Genomic DNA, 17,861 nt, shown 5'->3' with positions numbered 1-17,861 from the left:
TTAAACAGCATAACTTTGATTGCAGGTAATAAGGGCACTTTAGAATTCCGTTGTGGAAAAAACCCCAAACAAACAAACAAAACCCCACCCTGTTGTCAGCTTGAAATTTTCAGAAAATGCTTGTTAACCACATAAAATGTGATTCTTTTTTTCCACATAACCTAAAAAAAGTTAACAGTTACCTTGTGCACAAAGTGTTAAGAGTCATTAATTTCACCCTTAAGGTCATCTGCATGTTGTGTTTTCTCTTGTCAGTGTACTGTTCTAAAGGAGCTCCTGAATGTGCTGTTAGGCATTGAAAAATACTAGTACTAACAGCCATTGTGATGTTGAAGCAGAAAAGGCAGCCATTATGTGGGTGTCTAAGGAAAGGACAAGGGGTAGAGGTGTACTTTGGCTAGCCTAACGTGAGTGCAACACCATACAAAAGCAAAACTCCCAATGTCTAAAAACAGAGCACCATAATGTTGTGCACTTGAGAAGCATCTTAAATATAACAAAATAACCCACAGAGTATTCTTAAAAGAGCCTCCTCAAAATGCTCTAGTTGTTCCAATGCTAAAAGGCTGAGTTAATGTCAGATTGCTTAAATATGTTGGTAGTACCCTTCAGCTTCTCAGTATGAAGGACATCAGGTAAAATATTGAAGTACTTAATTAAACTTGGCCTTCTGTCTTTGTTATTTCTCTTATGACCTCAAGTATTAGAGGTTATGCAGGAGGAACTTTTTTGAAACTCAGAGCAAACCTTAAATTTCACTTCCAACATAATGATAAGCACCCAGAGTATTTTGGTTCCCTGTGTTCTGTAATTGCAATGCTTCACCTTCAGACTGAGACCCAAGTACATCTACCCATTCCTTCAACCTAATAGCTGCCTTAAGAAATTTCACATTAACAATACTTTAAGTCAATCTTTTGCTTGAATACTGTATGTAAATATTGATCTATGAGATTATTTTTAGTTAGCTGTGCTAAGAAAACATTGGAAAATGCTAATGGAGATAACTTTCTCATGTTACTATTTTATCAGCAGTAGATGCCAGAGCAAAAAAATTCTGACCAGTTAATCTGTCTTTTTATGTTGGCCTGAACAGTTCCCCATTCCTCAGTTGTTCATGTGGACATCTTTTACAACTCCCTGCTACCTTGTATAGCTCTCTTCCAAACTCAGTCCTCATCTTTCTTTGAGGTACAGCACCAAAATTAGACTCAGTGTTCCTACTGAGAATCTTAGAGATGTTGTATAGAACGCAGGATTATTTTATGGTTCTTGTCAACTACCATATTTTGCAACATCATGGGTTGTTTTTTTTTAGTTACTCAGCTTGAGAACCACTAAATCCAGTCCATCTTTAGAACTATCTGCAGATTGCTACCTGTCCTGTACTCGTGCAGTACATTTCCTATAACCAAGTAAACCTTGAACTTCGTTTTTCTCCAGCGTACACAAGTGTTAAGTTTTTGCTGCTCTTCTGTCAACTTCAGTCTTCCTAACTTTGCTGTCTTGAGTTTTTGGTTTTTTTCCAAGAATAACTCTTTGTGCTGCTTGGGTTGGGTTCATTTTCTTAAGTGATTGTGCCTCTTCTAGTACTTTCTAAAGTATGGCAACTGTATGGATGAAGAAAAGCTAGACCGTTTAGTGGTATCTTGGTTGGTAGCTGAGCTTGCGTGTTGTTCTGTTGGGAGCTGTTTATCTGAGTCTGAAGCTTTATATGTACATGTATAAGATTACCTTAGGGTAATCTTAAATCTTTGTATCCATGAAAGCTGTGATCACTGTCTGCCATATGTTCCTAATTAAAAAGTTTTCTCATTCATCTAGTCAAAGCATTAACAGGTAGTCTTCATAATCTTAGTAGGTCTTGAACTCTCCTTCTCTTAAACCCCTACCTCCAAAAGGTAGTGAACTTAGTTGAGATGGTTTACTTCTGTCTTTCCTTTAAATTAGCTAAATATATGAATTGGCTGAAAATTCAAATGCACATAAAGGTTAAAGTAACCTTTTGATCACTGATGTGATCAGTATAGCCAGACTGATGAACCAGGATATTCTGAAATATCTGAAGAATGCCTGAAAATTACAGGCCAAAGAGCAAATTAGCAAGAGCGTTGCCTTGTGGATGCAATACCATGGGAAAGAAAACACTTGTAAAAATGCGAACTTTGTATCAGGTAACATGAAAGGCTTGTGACACTACTGCTAAGCTGTTAAGCGTATGTCGGTCAATATTTTTGTAATGCTATTTAATGAAGGGTGATGTACATGGCTAAAATAAACTTGGTGCCAAGTCTAATGCTGTCTTGAGGTGACTGGAACTAAGCTACTAGGCTCAACATGCAGCTGGCTGTGCAGTAAATAACCGCTCTCAATTCCATAAACAAGTGGGATTCTAGTAGTAAACTCAAAGGTGTTATTAATTCACTTTGAAAGCAACTGTGGTAGATCATTTTGATAGTGTATACTTCCATTTAATAGAAATAAGCGAATGTCAATGTTTGAAACTGTCAGAATGACACACAGTAGTTCTAGGAGTCAAGCTCCCTGTGCCAGAGTGGCAGCACATTTTTGCACGGTCTCCCTGAAAACAATATTGTTCATTGAGAAAGTCCTGTGTCAAGCTTCACTTTGGTGGTAAATGCCCCTTAAAATCAGGGAAAGCTCTTGGTATCAAGAACAGAAAGTACAGTGGTTAAACAGTTAAAAGCTGACACTTGCCAAATAGATCTGCATGCTGTTTACTCGGAATTATTACTCATCAGCTCAAACAGTACTGTGCATTAACAGTTTAATAGAAAAATCTTGGATACTGTGTATGCCTCCATCTACCAAATGCAGTCTTTTTCTTTCTAGAAAGACTTTGTATGGGGTGGCTTTTCTTCAGTCAGCTTTCATTACAGTGAAACTCATTGGATTGACACTAACATACCAGTTACACCCTAGCCATAGGGAGTAGATGCTGCTCAGCCACATGGGTGGGGTGCACAAGTAGCAATGATACATATTCAGTAACATTCAACAGAGCTAACTTTTTGGCTCTTTTGAGAGAGACAGACACACAGGTAGGCACTCCACCATCCTTGTGCCCCCTCCTGAAAAGGACAATAGCTGCAAGAGCTAATGTGACTGTAAAGAGCTTGGGAATTCTTTTAAAAACATAACAAGACTTGGGGCATCTTCTGCCTTTTTTTAAAATTCATGTCCACTTGCCATTATTGGAAACTCTTAAAGTAATTCTTCTAATATAATTTCCACTGTAGGACAACAAAAAGATAACTTTCTCTCTCTGAAAACAGATAATGCTTAAAAATGTCTTTGCTATCACTTTAGTGTTGTCTAGGTGAATGGACTTACTGCAGGGGAATCAAAATTCTGGTGTCTTGAGCATACCTGCTTTAAATGGGAGGGGAGAAAGAAAGGTTTACTATTTAATTGCTAGTATTTAAATGTCCTATATTGATTGCTGTGAACACAGGCATCAAAAAATTTTGAGGGTGGGGAGGAATAAAGAGAGAGGTGTCTATCTTTCATTCCACCCTATCTGAAATAACTTGTGGGGATTTGTGTATTACCTTAAAATTGCTGGTTTAAGTAAGCAAGTACAGCTGAGGCTGCTCAGCTGATAAGAGCCACTTTCCCTGATGTATGTTACGATGGTGATAGTAGAACTTGTAGATGTTGTAGAGAAGTTGTGCTTTCAGGGGAAGATTAGATGTATTTCTCAAGTTATTAGTCTTTTACTGGAACAACAAAAGTTTCTTTTGTTAAAATTGAATCAAATATGCTCCTTCGAGGAGGAGAACTAAGCTTGGGTATGTCTTAACACATTCCATTATTTTAGCACTATTACCACCAGGAACTCTTTAATACATATGACATTGCTTGTCATTTAATGTTACTAAATTTGCTAAGTGCACTTATTCCTGGAAACTGTATTTCCTGAAAGAAGACATTAGGGGAAAGCCAGCAAATCAGCAGTTTCAGTTGACTACACAGGCGTATGCAGCAAACCTAAATGCTGTCACTTCCAAACTGTTGAAACTTCCCTTTTAGGACAGGAAAAAATAGTTCTTTGTCTGTCTTGGCACCGTTTTGCCACTCTTGGGCCCATGTTTGAATGGCAGCTGTAAGTTGCAGCTTTATTAATAAGTAGTTACAGTTAAGACTGTTTAAAGCTGGACTAAAGCTTTCAGTCCATTCCAGACCAACACACTTGATTAATTATAAACAGTGCAGACTGTTTCACTTCGACCAGCCCAGTCTTTCTTTGCCTGTGTGTTCCATTTATGTTTCATAACAATCACTTTGGCTTGAAAATAGATATTACAATTCTCTGAAGAATGCATCCTTATGGGGTGGAGGCCTGGGTATCTAATTGGACATGCTCTGAACAAGAGGTGGTACTAGAGATATCTTGCAACCTAGTCATTCTGATTCCATGATAAAACCACATTTCTTATATAGCAGTTCAGTTCTTCCTTGTTCATGTTCATAGTATTTTCTACTTCACAGCAAAAGGATTCCTCATTCCTATCTTGAAATGATTCTTTTTTAACAAAGTGAATTTTTATTGGCTCAGTTTGGTAGTTTTCAGACTTTGAATAAAAGGTCTGGTTAAACTCTGTCTCCTTGATTTTTTTGCTTTATTCTTGCGTTATTTGAAGGTGCAGCTTGTACTTACTTACATTCCTGTTTCTACCTTCCCTCAAATACGCTAAACAAGGTTAAGCAGAAAATAAAGTATCTGTTTCATATGTTTAGTGGTATTAGAAGGTTTGAGGAAATCTGTCAGGTAAACCTGTCATTTTGAAATGTAAAAAGAAAGTGCAAAGATAAGCAACAATAGGTATTTAGACTATTCCCATAATCTAATCAAACAACACACAGGACTGAAGGTTTGTGTAAGTGTATCCGATCTTCAGAGACTTACAGGGCTGGTTTGTATTTTAATTCTTGAAAAGAGGCCATCATGCCTGGTAGACAAATGTCTGAACAGATCAAGAGTGTTCAGCCAACAGTACCAGTCATACATAGCATCTCTTCTTGGAGTATCCATGTGAGTAGGCAGGTGATGCACCTGGAGCAGAAACATGCTCCATTATGTGTTTGGGCTTGGTCATAAGAAAAGGAAGTCTGTGGTATGTGACACGAGGCTGCAATTAGAAACAAAATTTGTATTTCATGTCACCTGGATGGAAAGGTTTTCTGCCAGCTTCAATGATTTGTAGTGTCTTAATATAAAATGCTTCAAGAAAGGTCTTTTTAAAGCCCTGTGATATACAGGCAGACTGCAAAGTTTTCCTTTGCTATCCTAGACTGTGGGTCTGGAGCTTTGAGTCTGGAGTGCTTTTGGATGTAGGTACCATAGCTTCACTTTTCTGCCATTTTTATCACTGCTACTTTGTCACACGTCAACTGGACTATATGCAAATCTGTCAGAACGTGAAGGTCTGGTGGCAGAATATGCGTTTTGTCACTGCCATGCAGCATGGGCAGGGAATGCCTTGTCTTGCCCACCATCATCCCCTCTCTTAGCAATGGAGTGGTGTCAGCTTTTAATGTTTTGGAATTCAAAGCAGGTAACAGCAAGAATATGGCAATTGTCCTTCAGTCTTACATCACTCCCCCATAGACCCACTCCCGTGTCTGCTGGCAGTAGCATCAGTGTTTTGACCAGTTTGTGAGCTCTTAACACAGGGGTGACTTTCTCATGATGAATTCTTCAGGGATACACCACCGTAAGGGAACCAGCAATGGGATTGGACTTTAGCAGTATGTAGAGAATATATTGGCTAATCTGAGGACATACATATTGAATGTGTTTATGCAGTTGCCTGGACTTTTCATAGTACAGTGTGCAGTTAAGGCACAAGTTCTTGCAGAAAGTGCTCCTACAAAATACAGTGGTGCTGTCACAAAACGAGACAGTTCAGTTACTAGACGACTAACTTAGAACAGGCTGCTAAACTGATTGCTTTATCAGCAGTACGCTATTCTCTAACTAATGCTTATTGCAAGGAGGTTTTTCTGTTGGTACCCAGCACTGAACTGTCATCCTTTATCTTGTTTGTACTTTTTTACCCCTCTGGAAAGCAGTAAGAACAAAAATGGTGACCCACAGCTTAATGTACAATCTTAATGATGGCTGACAGTGCTACAATCCTATATAAAACCGATGATAATACTTATCTTCAAAGTCCTGAGCATTTTAGAGCCTAGATCCTCTGGTTTGCTTTCTTCTGGTGCACTAGAAGCAGCCTTTGGTGAACTGTTTTTCCACCAGTTCCTGGGTTTTCCTTCAAGGGCAGGACAGGTCACCTTATTGTAGAGACCTGTGCTGTGCTTGAAGTTGTTTTTCCTATTGTCTTGCACAGAGGGTGTCGGCTTTCAGCAAATAAAAGCAGTCTGTTTCTTTTTGCATGAATGAATAAAGATGGGACGGATGTGTTTTTGTATTGGCAGATGAAGTTGAATTTAATATTTTTACTGATGTTTACTGATGTGTGTAATGTCAGGTAACACTTTAATTATTAAAAGATTAGCTTTCTGAAAGTTGCATTGCATAAACCAGTTCTACAAACTCCTGAGTAAACCTGCTTAAACTTAAGCATTATGAATAGAATAGATAACTTATTTCAAAATAAATGTCTCTATATCACTATTGCATGACTTTTTGTGGGTTTGGAAGGGTTTAGCTAGAACTTTGTTTCTTCTTATGCTTCTCAAAGTGCATATGCATACAGGGAAAACTAGTTTGGTGAGAACCTGCTTAATGCCTACTCTGTACATGAAGAAATCCTGTGCCTGTTCATTGGGCTGGTAGACAAACCTCCTTTTCACTGTGAGCTGTATGTTTGACAGCTGCAGACTAATTAATGGCTGAACAGTTGAATGTGAAGAAAAGTCTTCTACTCAGACATGGTACTTGAGACAGAGATGCCCAGTTTTCTGTATGTCACATACTAAATGTTCTTTTTTTAAAGCTAAATTATGATGAGCCTAACTGCTTTGTGTTAGACCAAGTTTTAAGAAATCTGTGCCTAAACATTTGTCAGAGTGTTTAATTTGGTGCTAATGACTTTGGATAATCTTAAATGGAAACTAACGTGTTGTTAATTCCTTCACTGTTTTGAACTGGCTGAAAGGTATGAGTTCAGAATAATTTAATTAATCTCTATTAAAACGTCTAACTCACTGTCATTGTTTTAGCAATAGATGTCATTGTTACTTCTTGCATACTGTGCGGTAAACCTTGTCCTCACTTAGCAATGTGTCTCAAATGTAATTATAAAGGCTAAAGGTAAAACTGCTCTGTTTTTAATTGTCTGCCAAGGAAAGGAGGTTTATGTGCAGAGGGACTGCAGCAGAAACAGGATAAGGGTTACTCTTGGGCTTTGACCAATAGTAACCTTTAGACGTGTCTGTTTCCGTTTTGCTGTTTCCCTCTAGTGGTCACACAGGATATTGACCTGGGGAGTTTAAACCCGTGAACTGGTAACTTTTCAAACGCTTGCACATGAATAAACTAACTCAGAAGTAATATGAGGACCGGTAAACTTAATTTGCCCCTTCCTGACCTGTTAGAACACAGTGTATTATGATATCTTGTGGACATACTCTCATGCTTCAGGTGGGTGATTCAAGAAGCTTTTGGAAATTATCTGAATTTTCATCATTTTAGCTATTCGGATGTGCCTTGTATGTGATGCTCAATCATACAGAGCTCTTAGCATAATCTAAATTTGCTTCTAAAGTTTTTTTGAGGTGGGCACTGCACGATATGCATGTCTTTGCCTTTCTGTGTCTGGGAGTAGGTTTTATGTCTAAACATTGGAAATGTTAAGATAATTTGTCACTTAAGCATTTTGGTTTTATCATGTTAGACTTATTCTTGACCAACAAATTAACATGAGAATTATACAACTGGGTAGTGCTAATCTTTGTAAACCAATTAATGTTTTCATTTAACTTTTTAAAAATGTTGGTACATCCATTGTGTATCAGGTGTTTGACTTAAGATCTTGCAAATATTTCTTACCGTTTAAGTTATTTTCTGCATGTCACGCAGAACTGTTCTTTTTTAGTTTATATAGTTATCTGCTTAGAACTTTAAATTGATACTTTCTAGTCTATTAAACTTTCGTAAAAAAAAAAAGAAAATTACCTTTGGACAGAATTATTGCCTAATTAGTTTGATCTTAAGGCACAGAATATTTCTGTTGCCAAATTGATAATATTGCTGGAAACAGGCCTAAAGCATTCTCTGATGGCAGAATTTTGTGTGCCTTTTAAACCAGACTGGGCTCTAAACAAACATAACTGACACAAATAGGACTGTTTTTATGAAACTTCAACCCTTGACAACATGAGGAATCTGAAGCTACACCAGGAACCTGACAAAAAGATGCACGTCCTGGGGAGTCTCTTATTTTGTATAACCTTTTATGCTCAATTGTGTAACGGGTGCAGTGAGCCTCCCTTGGTTTTGAGGGAAGTGAGTGTTGAGACCTGATGAAAACAAGGGCTACAGCAAGAAGGAAATAAGGAGAATAGGGAATAGGTTTTGAAAGTCAAGAAAAACGTGTTAGATTTGATAAGGTGTGAGATGCAAAACAAGCACTGTGCTGAAAGTAAACTCCTCTCTTTCCCCACCTTTTTCCAAATTACTGTTGTAAGATTGCAGTTTAAGCTGAATGTATTCTCATGGTTTTCTCATGTTTCTTCTGTATAAGCAAAGCGTAGGCTTCTCAACTCTAAGACCAAAACTGTCTCAGACTTGCAAAAAGTAACATTCTGCAAAGGTGGAAAGAAACCCCACTTTGCTGTTTAACCATGGCCTCTCCTTGGAAATCCAAATCTCGTCTAGCCCAAGATTTCTTTGGTGTAGCACTGATTGTGTGTGTGTTTTTCCATTTCTACATAGAGGTGATATTTAAGGTGGTGAAGTATTATATTAATAGGTTAAAAACAAACAAACAAACAAATGGAGTATGAGGCAATCATTCCTTCCCTGCCATTTTGAAGGATACGTAAGATATTACTTAAATATTTGTTTGTTATCTGTGAACAGGGCATGCATTTCATTCCTGGTGGCTGCTGAGTTGCCCCTGCGTGCCCTGTCCCACCTTTCCCTCCAGCTTTCCCTCAGCGTGGTGGGCGCTTCACCAGGGGGTACACAGAGGCTGGTCCTTGGCTGCTGCAGGGGTTCTCCTGCTGCCTCTTGGCTCCTCTGCCTGCCAGCACTTGTGCACTGTCCCTGGCAACACTCCCTTTAAAATTTTATACATAACAATGATTTAATAAAACTATTAAATGCAGTTTATTATGTAACTTTGTATAAGCATTAAAAAGAAAGATATGGGAAGCGCTTGCTGTTAGCTTCAGAACTGTTATGATTTTTAAAGGCGCAGTTGTGCAAGGAATATCCTTAAACCAAGATAAAGCAGCATGTATTTGAATGAACTCATTCTTTAAAATTTATGACTATTCCTTCTAGCTGTCAAAGCATCAAAGCAAGTAAGAACACTTACTTTGGTGTATTGGGAGCTGGGGCAAGAACATCAGTGCTTTTCCTGACAGTCTCTGATAGCAGAATAGAGATTCCTAGTGCTTGTGTAGCTCTAGGCATCTTACTTGACCCTCTCCTGATAGCCCAGATTCATAGAAGGGACCAATGTAGCCCTCTCGCAGTCTTGCTATAGCCTCATGGCGCAACAGTACAAGCTGCTTTAGTTTTGTTACTAAGTCAGTATACAGAGGGATGCCATTATTGTCAGCGTCGGGTTTGGTACTTCGGCTGAGGGAAGAGTTTTATTCTGTAAAATTGCACTTTGACAGAGTGGTTCCCAAGCCTGAGGAGCAGGACAGTAAAGACATTCTGTTGCTTACCTATTCTGTGGGCTCTTGGGTGTCCTCCTGCTCGGCATCCTGGCTGTTCTTCGTTCTAATTTTGGAGTGGCTGCCTCTCCCTATTCAACTTTTGTGGCATCTTAGCATTTAAAGATGTTGAATAATATTTGGTGAATAGTTTTCCTGTGTACATTAAAAGTTAAGAAAAATCATGGAAAAACAGTACACATCCATGCAAGTAATCATGGGTGTGAACTACCTGGATAAGAATTATCAAAGGTCAGTCACTTGCCTTTAGTTGCCTCTTTGTCAACCTGTGTTCTCTTGTTTCTGCAATTATTTGTGTTGATACTGCTTCTCGACCGTTTCCCTTTCTTTAGAAAGCAGTATGTGGTTCGAGGGCTTATCAGCCTCTGTACTGCTCATGCAGCTGTTAAAGTCTTTTTCCCTCCTGTGCACGTAGTATGCTATTTACTATGGAATTGCAACATTTATTACTACTGGAGGAAAAATATGTCTGTATTTCTTTGCCTGTGTTTTGCAGGTGCAAAGAAAGGTCATGTATTTTGCTTTCTAAAGTAGTCTCCTGCACTGTGCTTGGGAGGGCTGTAGGCAGGGGAACTGTCATCTAGCTGCTGTGGCCTGGATTGTGAAATTCTCATCTTTGCCTTCCTGTTAATAACTACCTTGATTTTTAAACCTTAAATTTCCATTGTCAGCAGCTATGGAACAACTGAAAAATCAGACCTACAGACACACGTTAATTGTATTTTTAACTTCCGTCCTCAGAAATGCATCATGGACTGTAGTGTCTGTGGTGGTATTACTGTCTGCAGCCATCCTTGGTTCATCCTAGCAGTAACCCTTCTTTCTTCAAGTGTACATTGAAGCATTTGCAGCAAGTCTAAAAATTGTCTTTGGAACATAGATGTTTTCAGAGTACCTTCCGTCTCTTTCATTTTGCATTTTTGCTTTTTTCTGCATGTTTTTCGTAAGATACTGTGGTTAGATCTTGTGCATGTTTTAGTTGGATTTTTCACAAATACTGCAGAGAACGTGATTAGAGCCGCTGTATCCTAATGTTTGTTTCGTCACCTCCTAGGGTGTGCCATATGCCTCAGAGGGAGGAGCTGCCTGCTGCTTGTGTTATGTAAAATAATAAATAATTTATAATGCTAACTGAAAATAACTGCCTTGGTGGACAAACGTGCATTGAAGTGCTTGACAGGCACTAAACTGAGACATAATCAAAATAATTCCTTGGAGACATGGGAGAATAATTTGCTTTATTTGATTTTATTTTTTTTTAAGTAGGGGAGCTTTCCTGTGAGTCTGTGCTTTACTCGAGAGTATTACTGACCCGCTTTAGGAAATCCTTAACTAGCGGATCAGTGTGAGCCATAATGGAGGTCTGCGATATGATTCTGCAAATACTCAGCTATTTTACTGAAAGCAGTTTTTCTGACATACTGCCTTGTTGCTGATGCCACCAACCTGCTCCAATACAGAATCGCCTGAAGCATTGGATCATGTGGCTCTTTCCTCTCGTCTGACATAACGAAAGGATTAATGGATTTTGTGCACCGCCTTAGAAAGCTGAAGGTGTTGCAATGTAGTAACAAGTGCCAGTTTTAGTGTTGCTTTGAAGCTATGACGAATGCATGGCATTTCAAAGAACTGCATCTATATAGTGAGCATGGTAATTTAGCTTTAGTGCTCAATGGTATGAATTAATACAACTTCTGCAAGTTATTTTTTTTCAAGCAGAGACTCTTAGCATCTATTATATGGACTCTCCTTGCTTTTCCAATTTTTGTTTTGGGAAATTAAAAATTGTGTAAACAGAAGAAGCTTGTGTCAACATTCCTCTTCTCAAAGTAATTGAGTATTTCTGCAGTGAATAGTTAATGATGATCTGCTTTGCAAGACATAAATGCGGCAGTGACCTGCTCTCATTTAGATGTTGCGGTAGTAGAATGGTGGGGCTTTGCATGATGCCTGCTTTCGTTGTTTGTGTTAAGCTGCTTACATGTGTCTGCTGTGAGCTGGATGGCTTGTCTCTGCATCAGTTATAAAGGATTACTTACCTTCTTCTTCTGACACATAAGTATTCTTGCAATTTTCATTTTTTCCCCTTGGCTATTAAAACCTTAATTGTCTGAGACAGTTTTGTGAACATGATCTGTAAATGCATGCTTTGGATGCATGCTGTGTGCTGTTTGGTCTGCTGTTCTGTCTGCTGAATTTGCTCAGTAGTTGCAAATAGCTAAAACTGCCTAAATGCTTTTAATGTAGCACCTTTTTATTGGTAGGGTTTGCAAGCTGATAGCTGTATATACTGTCTTGTATACAATTCTGAAGCGTGGATGAATGGTTTAGTGGAATTGATTAATCACAAGCATGAATGACAGTCAAATATATTGCTGAAAACATACCTTAAAAAAAAAAATCAAGCTTACATATTGATATGGAAAGAAGCTTTTTTTCTTTCACCCTCAGCTTTTATTTTGTGGACTAATTTAAGTGAGCATTGGCTGTATGGGTAATATTGGAAGAAAAGTATTTCATTCAAATTTAAAATACAAGTCACCAGATTTTCTACTTTTAAGATCACATCTATTCTTGTAAATTCTAGAGTAGTACTATTAGGATGTGACTTTAATTAAATCTTCAAATAGAGAAATTCGGAAATTTCACTTCCTAAACTTAAATCCAGGTTTTGCACAGGTGTGTCTTTCTCACTTAAAGAAGAAAGCAATCAGAAGACGTTTGCTGTCCTAAAAATGCTTTGACATAAATGCAGTGGATATTTTGGCTAAATCTTAAAATCAATCTGTTCATTAAGTCATATCCTGTTGAAGCAAAGTTTTACCTTCTTTCTAGTGTGTACAACTTAATGGAGAAAGTAGAATTTGAGTCCCCACTGTCAAACTGACTGTATTAAAAGCACATTCAGAGTCATCTTAATATTTCTAACATATGATTAAGTAAACACTGAAGTTACCAGTAAAACAGAAGTTTTTTAGATTTGCATTTAGAGGGTATCTTAAAAGAAATGTTTTATGCTTCAAAGTGTGTGACTCATAAAATGCTCTTTTAAGATTTATGCTCATTAAACACTTCCAAAATGAAATAATCGTATGCCCCAAACTCTTCCTTGTCCTCTTAAAAATCCTTTTATTCCCTTACCGACTTTGTTTTCACTCGTCAAGGCTTTGGAGGACTTGAAGTGCATAAAAAGAGGCAAAAGCCCCTACTTGAGTATTTGCAAAAAAACTAACCAAAGCTTCCTTATTTGTTTTCTGTTATACTTAAAATTACAACCTAGTGAATTAAGGTATAATCTTTACACTTAATTGCATTGCAGTTCAAACTGTGGTCCAATATCCCAAATGCATTACCAAAACTGAGTATACTGCTTAACACTTGAACTGATATTCTAAAAAAGCTCCCTGTGGGGAAAAAAAAAAGTAAGCTTTTATCACTTTGGTTCCTACACTTATATAGCTATTTTTCTAGGACCCTTCCTCAGTATAAAATAGCTTTAAATGCATGATTTATAGCAGAAATTACAAAATATAATAAACTTTATAAGGATGTATTAATCAAGGACTTAATAAGGAAACTATATCTGTGTTCTTTCATTTCACTTTAAGCTGTCATTAAACATAATGCTAGTTCAGATAAGTTGCAGTATTTCTGATTTTTTGCTAAATTAAGCAAAGAATTTAAGATATACCTTATTAAATCTTTTGAATTTACAAGTGCCCTTTTTTATTCTACGTTGATGATCACTTAGCCTTCTCCCACCAAGACTTTTGGAGTTCTTTTTTCTAACTACCTTGCATTTCTTGGTCATATTCATTTTTCAGCTTTGGTTCTACTTTTGATACTCATCCTGTTTCTCTTCTGTTTTCTCAATACTTTCTTGTCTTCCACCTCATTCTTTAAATGGGACAGATGGAAATTGGCTCTTGGGTCCTTCTTGCTTGGTTTTGTTGGATAATCTCATTCAGTCATGTTCATTCAGGAATTAATGTGGCAACTCTCGGACTTTCATTTTTCCTTTCAGTCATACCTTTGTGTCTCTCTAACTGGGTTTCTCCACCGCTGCTGCTTTGTAACCCAAACATACATACTTTATCCTGCATATTGCAGTATTATCTAAATCCCCTTGTTTTAACCCACACTTCAAACAACTTTTTGTCCTTTCTCCTTGCTTTTAATACTCTTTAAGTTCATTTGCATCTTAATTTATCAGCACTGTCCTGTATTCCCAAAGCCTAGGCAGTTCCCTTTTTCTATAAAAAGTACAACAGCTAGAATTTCATCTTTGCTTCTTGTTTGTTCTTGTTTATACAACAAAATGTATAATTTGTTTCATCTCCCCTCCTCCCTGCCCCATCTGAATTTCTATGCTACTGCAGAACTTCTTATTTCTGTCAAAAGTCCTTCACAATGTTGTCACTGTCTACTTTGTCAAACTCATTATTTACAGTATTTCAAATATAACTCTGGACCATCCGTTTATTTCTTACATTCTCTTCCAGGGTTTTTCTTCTCCTTTGCCATGCAAAGGCCATTTACATTAACCTTTAGGCAAACATTTTTCTTCTAGTTTCTCAGTACTTGCTGCTTTTTGATTTGTGAGGAGATTTGTTAAATATGATCTTTTTAGATCTTTTTAATGTTATTTTAATCAAGAGATGTTTTTCTTTTTTTTCACATTATTTAATCCGTTACTATTATTGTCTTCTCCCTCTTGCTTTTAGTATCTCACCTTGTTTTATGTAGACTTTTGTTCTGTATAAAAAATAATTTCAGTCTTGTATAAAGAATTTTGCTAAAGAAGCCTGGAACAAGCCAAAAAAAGAACCTGGTAGCAGTAATTGTCTGTTTTTCTATGATCTCTATTTTGTTGTTTTAAAAATAAAATGGCACTATTTGAATGATTGGAAGGATTGACTGAGTCTGATTTGTCTTCAAACAGAACAATGTTAATCCCCTGATTAATTGTGAGGTACTGTAGATTTTTGAATGATGTGCAAAAATTGCTTGGTAGGGATTACATAAAGCAAAATAATGGAACATTGTCCCTTTTTTGAACCCTTAAATATATGTTGCCTTGTTCTTTTGGAGGCACATAATAGATAACTATTTTTTTTACAGATCATTATGATAACAAAAAATAGATTGATGGTAACTTTACAGATGCGGTATCAGCATCTTAAATATGCAGGCACAATTTGAGTTAAGCCTGTGCTGCTTCCTGACAAGAAACAAACGGACTGGTTTCAGAGGAAATTACATTAATCTTGCTGTCATTATTTTTTTTTTTTTATTAAAAGCCTCAGCACTCTAGTTTTGTGTGTGGTTTGTTTTTCTTAGACTGAATCTGGCTATGGATCAGAGTCAAGTTTACGACGCCATGGCTCCATGGTATCTCTTGTTTCTGGAGCAAGTGGATACTCTGCAACATCCACCTCTTCGTTCAAGGTGAGTGAATGAAGTTTTCTTAGTATTGGTGCATAAATAACACGTGCAACTGGAAAAAAAATAATTTATGTGAAGATTCATTCACACTATTATAGGAAAAATACAAAATATTGGATTTACTGTAAGGGTTCGTAATTCATCATATGATGATGAACAGATCACACAGGAAGCTCTCACGTGCCTCTGTGCAGGTGTCCCTTTTAAACTGTGGCATCATCTTCCAATAGCAAGAGAAGTCAACCTGTGAGAACATTTATTATCCTTACCTAGTTTACTCCTCTAAATGAAAAGGAGTGCTGATTCTGTAACTTGGTTAATAAATTTGATTAATACTGATTGACAAATCCTTCTCTCATGTGGATAAATATTTAACATAAGAGCTTGTGTGGGATGTGTATCTGGCAGAGCAGAAGAGGTGCAACAGAGGAAAGGGGAGTAAAGATCAGGACAAAGACCATTAACTGGAGCCAACTGTTTTCAGGCAAATAGGCATACGGTTGGTAGCATGCAAGATTGCATTTTTAATAAGCTTTTGTTGAATGCTCTAATGTAGCAGATGCAGTCAACACAAAAGGTTGAGACCAGTGCACAAAATGAGTAAGGAACACTTGTATACAGTTTCTTATATTCTTCTAACATTGACAGTATTTCATAGCTGCTGATATCTAAAATGACCTTAGTGTACTTGAACTTATTCTTCATAGCTGCAGAAATCCATTTTTTTTATTTATGCACTGAACTATTGCTGAGTATCTAGACGCATTTCAGGCCTTTTTCTCTTGTTTTTTCAGAAGGGCCATAGCTTACGTGAGAAGCTTGCAGAAATGGAAACCTTTAGAGACATCTTGTGTAGACAAGTTGATACTTTACAGAAATACTTTGATGCCTGTGCAGATGCGGTTTCCAAAGATGAACTCCAGAGGGATAAAGGTAAAACTGTAACTGAAAACTCTTATGTCAATAGAATTTAGCTTTTTGCACAGTAATAACCCTTGAAATAGTTACTATAGCATTTGGTGCCATATAAATAAAATATGTATCTTAAATTTATTCTTTAGTATAGGGATCAATCGTAGGTATTTCTGCATAAATAATGTTAAATACTTTCACTTCAGAAGTTGGATTCCCATAAAAATCTGCTTAACTTAACGTTAACCTGTATCTGTCAGCTGTACAAAATAAATGCTCTTTTAAGCATTTGATGTTACAGAACAATAATTGTTTACCCTCATAAGATGAATTCAAGTTAGTCTATCACTGTGTCTCTTACCTTTTATTTTGAAAAACCAATAGGATATTACTTTTGATAGAAACAATTAATTCTTGAACAAAGGCAAAGGTACTGCCATAAGGAATGCTTCTGAAATATATTGGCTGGAACTAGAGCACTGAATGCACACTTGAGGCCCTAGTAGACTCAAATGTGGATGTCTACATATCTCTGAATTGCTCTTCTCGGAGCACAGCTTGTTGTCATATCCATGCTCTCTCCTGAGGCATTTACATTCCATCCCTGTGTTTGTCCTGGCAGCTTCAAATTTTTGGTAGTAAGAAAACAGTAGGTAAATACAATTCCATTTCATTGCGAACTTTCTAGTCTAGAAGAGTAGATAGTTTTTGAGTTGTGGCTCCCTGCTTATCCAGTTGTAACATCAAAATAATGTTGTTGTTCCCATAGAGTCGAGTTCTAAACTTCAATACTGAGCAAGTGTTTGTCTCCTGATGGTTTCTCACAGTAGTGTTGGTAGCGGTCTCAGTTCAAAAAAAAAAAAAAAAAGCAAGGGGAGGGAGGGCGCTTCATGACTGTTATAAGAAAAAAAAATCCTAAATGCTGTCTAGCTGTGAAGCTCTTAATTCTTTCTAGCACATTAAAGAGTTGGAAATGCTTTCTCACTGCCATAACACACTTTCTCTCAAATATAGTGGTAGAAGATGATGAAGATGATTTCCCTACAATGCGTTCAGATGGGGATTTTTTACATAACAGTAACAACAGTAAGGAAAAATGTAAGTGTTCTGATTTTTTTTTCACTGAAAATTCATATGAATGGTATGATGATAAACCTCTTACAAGACAGGTATTTATGCTCTTTTCTAAGCAGAAAATCACAAGAATAGTTATTTCAGTGTATGTGACAGGAAGGTCTTATTCATGTTATCATTCATTAGTTGCTTTTCATGATTCTCTGAGTTACTCTTAATTCTTGTGTCCAGTTTTGAGCACCTCAATACGAGAGAGAGATCAAGGTGCTGGAGCAAGTGCAGAGCATGGCAACGAAGCTGGTGAAGGGCCTGCAGAATAAATCTTATGAGGAGCGATTGGAGGAGCTGGGACTGTTTAGTTTGAGGAAGAGGAGGCTGAGGGGAGACCACATCACTCTCTACAGCTACTTGAAAGGACATTGTAGGGAGGTTGGTACTGGTTTCTTCTCACAGGTAATTAGCGATAGAACAAGAGGGAATGGCTTTAAGCTGCAACAGGGTAGGTTTAGACTGGACATTAGGAAAAAATTATT

At 37.3% G+C, this 17,861-nt stretch overlaps 1 protein-coding gene across 2 annotated transcripts in view; it reads left to right on the top strand.

The window, feature by feature from the left end:
- CERT1 (ceramide transporter 1) overlaps positions 1-17,861 on the top strand; it is a 73,722-nt gene that overhangs the window by 28,696 nt on the left and 27,165 nt on the right. For both annotated transcript variants that reach the window (XM_054184691.1, XM_054184692.1), the window contains exons 4-6: positions 15,238-15,345; positions 16,137-16,275; positions 17,269-17,352. In XM_054184691.1, coding sequence (XP_054040666.1) covers positions 15,238-15,345; positions 16,137-16,275; positions 17,269-17,352 — 331 coding nt within the window. The remainder of the gene's footprint in view (positions 1-15,237; positions 15,346-16,136; positions 16,276-17,268; positions 17,353-17,861) is intronic.

Source organism: Rissa tridactyla, chromosome Z (assembly GCF_028500815.1).
Source record: "Rissa tridactyla isolate bRisTri1 chromosome Z, bRisTri1.patW.cur.20221130, whole genome shotgun sequence".
Taxonomy (NCBI): domain Eukaryota; kingdom Metazoa; phylum Chordata; class Aves; order Charadriiformes; family Laridae; genus Rissa; species Rissa tridactyla.
Note: the sequence above shows the minus strand (reverse complement) of the source record. Positions and strands in the feature narration are given on the sequence as shown.